General features: G+C 41.0%; 1 protein-coding gene across 1 annotated transcript; it reads left to right on the top strand.

The window, feature by feature from the left end:
- Positions 1-1523: 1523 nt before the first annotated feature.
- Positions 1524-9466, top strand: tbx22 (T-box transcription factor 22). The gene is made up of 8 exons (XM_017307073.1): positions 1524-1662; positions 1945-2158; positions 3366-3467; positions 4440-4614; positions 6296-6460; positions 8085-8149; positions 8433-8518; positions 8614-9466. The coding sequence occupies exons 1-8, from the start codon at positions 1524-1526 to the stop codon at positions 9141-9143; spliced, it is 1476 nt and encodes a 491-aa protein (XP_017162562.1). The 3' UTR covers positions 9144-9466.
- The last annotated feature ends 391 nt before the right edge of the window (positions 9467-9857 follow it).

Genomic DNA, 9857 nt, shown 5'->3' with positions numbered 1-9857 from the left:
GAAAGAAAGAAAGAAAGAAAGAAAGAAAGAAAGAAAGAAAGAAAGAAAGAAAGAAAGAAAGAAAGAAAGAAAGAAAGAAAGAAAGAAAGAAAGAAGATGAAGCTCTCTACTGTAGCAAAGCGTTCCCACAGCATGATCCTGCCACCACCATGTTTCAGGGTAAGGACGTGATGTAAGCTGACCGACAGACAAAAGGGTCATTTTGGTCTTATGTGACCAAAACTTTGAATGTTTTTGTTCCTCCTTGTTTTGTTCATCACTGACTTTCTTCTTTCTTTCACCGATGTCACATTTGTGAAGCACATGACTGATTTTTGTCCCGTCAACCCGATCTTCCTACCTGAGCTCACTGCAGCTCCTCCAGAGACACCATGAAACTCTGGGCCCCTTTATCCGATCAACGTCGACTTTATCCGATCAATGTCGACTTTATCCGATCAACGTCGACTTTATCCGATCAACGTCGACTTTATCCGATCAACGTCGACGGCACTCGGTGTGAATCTGAAACGAACCACCAAGGTGCAAAAATAAAGCTGTACATTACAAAACGATGGATCATATTCCAAATCGGGACTTTTCTGAAGGAAGTCGGTTAAAGTGGGGGCTATCAGAGGGAGTGGGGCCGAATCCAAATGCATGCCACACCTTTCAGATCTTTGTTCGTAAAATACTCATGTATTGTTAGTTCTGCTAACTTTTTTTTTCCAATTATTTGTTTAATGAGCATATAAACAATTATCAATAAATTTGAAAAATATGACTAAATATTTTTTTCTAATTTTAGTCATTAAAAATATTTAGTCATCGGAAAGTGCGATTTATTTTACAAATCGTAAAGAATCTAGGCGTTTCCTGAAGAACCGTGTCGTACGCGTGTAGGTTTTTCAACAGCAGTATTTATGTTAGCTGATGTCAGTCATAGCTAAACAGAAGTAATAAATAGTTCTTATTCTCACTTTTATCGTTATCACAAAACATTACGATAAAACTTTAAATCCACGTCGACCACCACTGATTTCAACACGTTTAAAATAAACCATCTAGGCCACCAACAACCAGTTAACGCACTTTAACAATAGTTTTTACTATAAGATCGAGTGTATATTTGTGTGGAGCGATGCGCGCTGCGCTCTTCCCTCCCTCTCCGTGACGCGCAGAGGGACCAGATGAACAAGCAGAGAGGCAAAGAAAAAATAAATAAATAAATAAAGGGGGGCAGACCGTGGCATGGATGAAGGAGGTGGGGAGAGCTTTGTGTCGAGGTGGAGAGGCGTGCCAACAATCAGCGATTTTGGACGAAGAGCAGCGCGCGTCTCAGAGAACACATGGCAGCGCACCGGATCCGTTACGCAGCGTCCAGGCGTCGCTGCGAGACAGAAGGGACTCCCTGAGGCGCCGCTGCCGCTTCTGGTGCCCCATCCTGCCTCCTTTTCTAGCGGGACCCGGAAGGATAAATCTTGGGAGTTGGCCGGTTAACACACGGCTTTTTTTTTTTTTTTTTTTCCTCCTTGGTGCCCGGGATGCAGGGCCTGAGCTCCCGGGCTCACGCGTTCTCCGTGGAGGCGCTGGTGGGGAAACCCTCCAAGAGGATGAAAGTGTCCGAGAGGCACGAGTCAAGCGCGGCTGCAGACGCGGCCGGCGGCAGGAGCATCAGCAGCGGTGAGAACCCGCATGAAGCTGGGGACGCAGCAAGTTTGACGCAAAGTGGAAGAAAGAAGTTCGAAAAACATTTTTTTAAATAATATATTTTGTTTTATAACCCACTTGGCTTGTGAAACATATAATTCAAAAGCAAACATGTCCATCATGTTAAATAGGGCTTTAGTTCTGGAGTTATCCTAAGAAAGCATCCCGATATTTCTTTAGCAACCTTTAAAAACACCCAAAATAACTCAAACATGTTTTTCTTTTTCTTTTTTGTAACTGTTATTATTTTTCCAGGCCTATCCGAACACACCGCCAGCCAGATGACTGTAGCAGGTTCATGGAGGCCTGGAGACGCGCCGGGACAGAGCGGGCCGGAAGAGTCCGACCCGGGGCCCGAGGAGAGCGACTCCCGGCCGGACAGAGAGATCCGGGCGGAGCTGCAGGGCTCCGAGCTGTGGAAGAGGTTCTATGAAATCGGAACCGAGATGATCATCACCAAAGCTGGCAGGTAAAAAACAAAGAAAAGAAAAAAAAAACAACAACTTACAGACCTGTTGTGACAGTTCAACACAACTGGCTGCTCCAATTTACAGAATGAATGAAGCCGATAAAAACGTTTAATCTGGTAGATAAAGCGAAACTTTTTCATCAGATTATGATCAGATGAATTAAAATAAACCGTCCCCGGACTTTTCTGTTTAAATCAGACAACGCTTTGTCTTAAAAAAAAAAAAAAAAAAAAAAAAAAAAAAAAAAAAAAATTTGACACTATCTCTTTCAATCCGGTGACCTTTGAACAGATAAAAATGGAAAAAAAAAAAAAAAAAAAAAAAAAAAAAAAAAAAAAAAACCCAGCCCCATATAAACATCTATGAATAGTCCACGTTATCGCTGTCAGTTACGAATGAACTCCAAAGTGGACATTATCAGCAACACGTATCGCTCCGGCATTTACATTAACTGCTCTGCGGTCACAGGTGCGCGTTTATCAGGCGGAAAAAAAGACCTTTCAAGGCGCTGCGGCCGTTTAGGAAGGAGTAAAGAAAACTGCTATGGTTTTCCAAACAAATGAGCGGCTTATCAGTTTGTGGCGCGAATTTAAAGAAGCAGAAACTAATCGGAATATTGGGAGATATTTCCGTCTTTCGTCCATGTTTTACTGTGACTGGGAGACGGAGAAAAGTGCAGAATATATATATATATATATATATATATAGATCTGTAAAAAATTAAAAGACCATTTAAAGTGATCAGTTTCTCCGATTTCACGTTTTATAGGTAAATGTTTGAGTAAAATGAAGATTGTTCTTTTATTCTATGAACTACTGACAACATGTCTCCGAAATTCCAAGCAAAAATTTAGTATTAATTTGCAGAAATTGAGAAATGGTCAAAATAAGGAAAAATATGCTGCGCTTTCAGTCAATGCAAAGAAAACAAGTTAATGTTTATTTAGAAACAACAACACAGATGTTTTACCTCAGGAAGAGTTCAGAAATCAATATTTGGTTGCAGGTTTTCTATGGGGTTAATTTTTTCCAGAGGTGTATATTCCCAAAAAATATTCGGAAAAATGATAATAAAAAGTAACACTATATTGAGTTTTAATAGTTTACTAAATGTTTCGAAAAATTGTCAATATTATCAATATTATCAATATCGCGATATTTGATTTGATACTTTTTTTCTCCTTTTTTTTTTGCGCTTGTCTTTAGAAGAATGTTTCCTTCTGTGCGCGTCAAAGTGCGCAACCTGGACCCCTGCCAGCAGTATTACGTGGCAATGGACGTCATGCCCGTGGACTCCAAGCGCTACAGGTTTGTGGACTCACGAAACAAACCGGGGATTTAACTCATGCTTTGTTTCTTTTTGTTCTAATATGTGGCTGCATCTGAGTTGGCAACCGTTTATAGCTTCACAGCTAAAAGGCTCCAATAAACGTGATAAATGCACTTAATAAAATTAGTTTAATTCTAACTTTTAAAAAAACAGTTAATTTTTTCAATCAAATAAAATCTATTTTATTGGCTGAAATAAATGTCGTTTTAAATGTTCTGCTTTATGCTGGCTTAAACTTTGGACACAGCAGAAAATATGAAAAATGTATTCAGTCAAGAAGCTGATATAAAAATACACCTGATTAGTAAGAGGGGGAAACACTCATAATTGGAAATATTAATGTACAAAAACCAGTTTAATAAGTGCAAAGAAGCAGCTTCACTGTTTCTCTTATGTGCAAAAAAGAAAAACTAAAAAGCACTGGCTTGTGATCAAAACAAAAACAATAATAAATTTGATCATAAATGTAGCAGACTGGTTATATTTCACCTGGTCTTTGATGGTGAGTTTGCATTGTGCTCTCAAAATTTGCTTTTCATAAATTCAACTCTCCTTATGTTTTTACACATCTTGTTGTTGTTGTTGTGGTAGCCAGCATGTTTGGCCTCAGTTTTAGAGCGCTGTTGCTGATATCTGAAGCCGGATTAAAAGTGAAATTCTTCAAACCACACCTCTTCTGACAGAAGAGCGTTCAGTAAGTTGAAACATTCACTGCTAATAAAACCCGGAGAAACGTGTCGGCTTTTCCTGCTGGAAGCAGATGTGAAGGTCAGCGGCTGCTGCTTCGCTCTAGTGTGATTTGTCACCTAAATAAAGCAGCTAACGTTACAAATCAGCTGCCGTTAAAATTCAAGTAAAACAGAAAATAAAACTTTCCCAAATTCCTTTTTTACAGTGTAGCTTTTCTTTTTGCTGACGTTTTTGTTTTTTTTGGTTTCGTTTCTGTGCAGGTACGTGTACCACAGCTCGCAGTGGATGGTGGCTGGGAACACGGACCACTCGTGCATCTCTCCGCGCCTCTACGTTCACCCGGACTCGCCGTGTACGGGGGAGACGTGGATGCGACAGGTGATCAGCTTCGACCGGGTCAAGCTCACCAACAACGAGATGGACGACAAGGGACATGTAGGTTGACCCCGGAGTCACTTTCCTCTTCCTCGTCCACAGCTGTCCTGTCGATCTGGGACGAAAACTAAAAAAACAAAAAGCAAAGAACAAAAAAACAAGTTGAATTTAACCACTAACTCATGTTTTATAAGGGTATATATATATATATATATATATTGCTTTTGAGTATATATTGCTTTTGAGTAACTTTGTTTCAGTTTTACAGGTAAAAGAGAATCACAAATTGGTTAAATTTGTGGCTCAGGGTTCAACTTTCTGTCAACTTCCTGGCAAGTTGGACTTTAGCAATTTCCACAAACCCTGTGACATTTTATTGAGTTTCTGTGGTTTTTCAAAACACAACACAAGTGAAGACGATTAGATCCTAAAGTCCAGGTAGGATCAGATACCAAAACAACAGCAACAACAGAATCAAACAGTATTTTTCATTCAAATTTTAGCATCTCCTAGACTTGTTTTTGCAGTGCATGGAAGGCGGATTTCCGTTTTTGTTTTGATAACATGTTGAGGTGTAGCATGTCCTCATATTTGTCAGTCATGCCGGACATCAGAGTTAGTTCTTAGCGGCGCTGACAGCTTCAGCTCTCCTTAAATCACCGTCGCCTTTCCCGGCTCCGATACTGAGGGGGAGACAAGGAAGGAAGTGGAAATCCTTCTGGGCTCCAAACGTGGAAACAGCACAGATGTGGAGACCGGGAGGGTTTGGACACAAACAAGAGGCGGTGATTCAATATTTACGCTAGAAAACGTTAAACCACTTCATAAGGAAATCTAATTCTGCTATTTTTTAAAAGTCTTTTTTATTACACTAACTGTTGGACCTTTGGTTTTGGTTTCCCTGTTTTTAATCTCTTAAAAACTTAAATGAACAGGAATAAAATGGATGATGTTCCCTTCCATCAAAAAGACGCCAACAGAAAGACTTGTGTTGAGTTCAAATGTGGCTAAAAAGTGGTTTTTGTATTAAATTAGTATTACATTTTTAACACATTATGTGCTAAAAAAAAGTATTAAAGAACCAACTGACTGTGTTCATTTCATAAATATTTAATTTAGTTTCATCAGCTGACGTGAAAATAATCATTTTTTTCTGCAAAAAAACCCCTGCAAACTTTTATGTTTGCAGTTTTGTTTAACTTAAATTCAAGCAGGAGATTTAACAAGTAAAACAGATTTAATTAGTCTATTCCAAACAAATTCACAAATTACTAAACTAGTTATGACACAGCTGAGCGCTAAAAACAAATCTTGAACATTTTCTTTAGTTTTGGATCCGAATTGTTTAGTTGAATCTATTATGTATTTTATATTTAGATTTACTTATTCTAATTCAAGTGTTTTAATATTTTTATTTTTATTGGTTCTGTAGAGTAACTAAGCTTTCATATTGTGCTTCTTTTCTTTTTTATCAGTGTAATCAGACAAACTACACGGGTTTCCTTTATTTCACAACAATTGTTTAGATGATTATAATGTTTAATTTCTAATTAAATGCCCGCTCTCATACAAAATAAAAGTTGCAATAAAACTTTTTGGGATTTTTCCATAACTTTCAGGTAGAGAACTAATCCAGTTCACCTGTTAAATCTATAAATATCAGAGTAAATAACCAGTGACAAAAACACCTTGTCAAATTAACTTAACGAATCTGGACGTGTCTTCCTCTGTCGGCCAGCAGATCATTCTTCAGTCGATGCATAAATACAAGCCCCGCGTCCACATCATCCGGCATGACCCTCGGATGGACCTGTCCCAGATCCAGTCCCTGCCAGCCGAAGGGGTGAACACCTTCTCTTTCCCAGAGACGGAGTTCACCACCGTCACGGCCTACCAGAACCAACAGGTGACGCTTCACTGACACCGATGTCACACAGAGCAACAACGACTCTGTAGCTGTCTGGAGAATACCAGCTGCTGCTCTGAAACGTTTTGTTCATAACATAATAAAAGTGAGCTTCAATTTGACTGCATGTTCAGAAGAAGAAGAAGAAGAAAACTAAACTAAATAAAGCAGAGCATCAGTAATGCACAGCTTTTCTGATTTTCTGGGGCTCAGAAATGATTAGACCCAAGAGCTTTGTGGTTGATTTAATAACTGCAGTTTCAACAAAGCATCCTAAAGCTGATTCTGATTTCTCCTCAAGAGAAATAACTTGAAACAATACAGGAACAACATGAAAATAAGTTCAAGTTTTCCAGGTACATGTGGTCATAAGCTGTATCGCTACACTGTGCAAGAGAGAGAACACTGCAAAACAGGAACTAGTCATTTAAAACTATCAGCTAAAACCTAAAACTTTTGCATCTTCAATTAGCCACATAGATAATAAAACTATTACTATAAATTAACATGACTATTTACTTGAAGATCATTTGCTTAATTCTAAATGTTTTAAAAACAACTAACATTTCAGACTCCATCATGCTCCATAATAGAGCTTCCCAAACCCTAGAAGCATGAAGCAGAGTAGCTAATATGTTTAGCCGTCCTGCTGGCTGCTAAAGGTTATTCACTCCATATCTACAAATATTACCTTGGTGAGAATTGACTGCCTGAGGTAGACACGTTTCTTTTATACCTGAGAAATCATCAAGTTGGCACTAAAAGAGGAAGAGGGCGAAAAAGTCAAAGAGTGAAACGAAAAGCACCTGCTAATCGCTAGCTCGTTGTGTTAGCAGCCTGTATGAACAGCTAACCTGCCTCAGACTGCGTATATTATTTACTTTAATTTCTTCCTTTAAATTTCCTTTACATTTATTTTAAACATCTGACAGAAACCAAACATAACTGAGTTTCAGTCTAATTCTCTCAGTACCTCTTTCCACACCAAAAGTTGTTGTTTTTCATACATCTTAGTGGTAGCTAGCTTACATATGCTATGTTAGCTGGTCGGGGCACTAAGGTCAAACTGAGGGCATGCGAAGTCTTCTCCAGAAATTACCAGAAAGCAGAGGTTTACCCTTTGCTGTGAACATGTTAGTAGCTGTGATCCTGTTTGACATCACATATGAATGAACCTCCTGTTTGTGAAGCTTAAATACGGCATGTGGCCTTGGTGAGACCATAAATCCAGTGTTGTTTCCATGCTCCTCGGAGAGAGGGTGTGTGTATTTCACACAGCCTACCTGACCCTGCCGCTCGCTGCCATTCTTTCGGTAACAGAGCCGCCTGTCGGGGCTCCCACCTCTTTTCATCAGGGCTCATTTTACTATCAGGGAACATATTATTACAGCAGCTCAGTAACAAGATGTGACTGCTACAGCTGCCGCGGCCCTCGGCCCTTTAAAGCAGGGCATAAAACGGTACAAACTCCTCTCTCTGAACAGTGTTTGACAGGACTGATAAAAATCCAAACAGAAACCAAGGGAGTTCTGCCACTTTTCCCCTCCCGCGTGAAGCCGAGCTCATTGTTAGCTTAACAGATGTCCAGCTGATGCTCTGAATTTGTTCCTCTCTTTTGGGCAAGATCACCAAGCTGAAGATCGACAGGAACCCGTTCGCCAAAGGCTTCAGAGATCCAGGGCGGAACAGGTACGGCACACCTTGCCAGACGCTGAACATCAACGCTTTTTCTCTGCAGATCGGTGAGCGTCATGCTAACCTGACTCGGTTAGCATTTGGCTAAACGAGTCAGGAGGGAATTTCAGTTTTAACCACTGAAATGTGAAGCCGTGTAAAACCTTCAAATAAAGCCGAGCAGCGTAGTGCAGAATTTCACACCTTTCAGAATCAACATTTGAATTCCTACGTAAGGATTTTTAATGTTTACACAGTAAATCATGACTTGTGTGTGTGTGTGTGTGTGTGTGTGTAGGGGGGTTTTGGACGGCCTGTTGGAGTCATACCCCTGGAGAGCCCCTCTGAGCTTGGACTTTAAGCCTTTCTCCATCCAGCTCCAAGGTACTAATCTGAAAATCTGTTTAGTTTTCTTGTCTAAAGTTTCCCACGCTTTGTCACATAACGGAGTGACTCCAGTTTGTGACATCTGTTGACAGGAAGCTCCCTGTCGCCGAGCGGCACTGCGAAGAACTTCCTCCCTCTCTCGTCGTCTTCACCTCTTCTTCCGTTCTCCTGCCCGGACGCCGCTCTCCACGCTCTCACCCTGCCCCTCTTCGGGAAGGCGTCCACCGCCGCGCCCTCCATTTCTCCGCTGCCCGGCAGAGTCTTCTCCTCCCTGGGAGTGGACGGACTGAAAGGCCTTCCTTCACTGCCGCCGCTAGCGGACCTGCCACTTCTGTCGGCGCTGCAGGGGAAGAAACCCCTTCACTGCAGGGATCCATGTCTGCACAGGTCCCCCGGGAGCTCCCCGTGTCTCGTCCCCCTCCACAGCCCTCTGAGCCCGCCAGGATCATCCCTCCTGCCTCATCTCTCTGACACTACGACCCCCTACTGTCTTTACAGCTACAGCTTCCCACTGAGTCCCCAACTCACGGCTATTTCTAGACACGGCAAACTGAGCGAAGACACGACGGACTGCCTGCTGCGGCACCCCGCCTGGCAGCAGACCTCCAACCACTGCCTCTGACAGCTGGACTCTTAGGACCAAGCAGAACCGAATGGGGAAAAAGTGACTGACTGCGAGGTGGACCTTTGTATTTAAGAACGGTTCAAAACGACATGTTGGAAGCTCAAGCACAAAAAACGATCCTGAAGCTGGTCAATCCTGAGCCAAAACCTCCAAAGTTGGAATAAATGTACAAACTTTTCTCTTCAGGGTGGAAGTAAATTGTTTTTGTTTTTTTCCACATAGTCTTTCTGTGAGGTTATAGTTATTTAAGCCAACTTCTTCACACAGTGTTATCAAAGAGCATTGACAAAAGGAGCCTGGGTTTTGTCAGGTAATGACTGAGAAACATGGCATTTACTGTCACAGTCGCTGTTAACGTAACCATGGTGAAGTACCTATTAAAGTTTATTTTGTTCTTTGGTCAAAAAGGTTCAAAAAGTTTTTACCATACCAACACAGAAACATACAGGGAAATTATAGGTATGTCTGCAAATATGTAAATATTGTCAAATTTCAAAAATATTCGCTCGTATAATTTTTTCTGACAAAAGAATCACTTTTTCAAAAAAAGACGTTGGCCATTGCTCTACGAAGGTGACGATATGCATTTATGTACGTACCGTACACAGATACATGCCGACACAGACACAAAAACGTACATATAAGCAAAGTGTTTTCCAGTTTTGCATGACAAATGGCCCTGCATTCATCACGTGGAGTTCTCCGACAGCG

This window comes from Poecilia reticulata, linkage group LG10 (genome assembly GCF_000633615.1).
Source record: "Poecilia reticulata strain Guanapo linkage group LG10, Guppy_female_1.0+MT, whole genome shotgun sequence".
NCBI lineage: Eukaryota > Metazoa > Chordata > Actinopteri > Cyprinodontiformes > Poeciliidae > Poecilia > Poecilia reticulata.
This window is presented reverse-complemented; position numbering and strand designations above follow the sequence as displayed.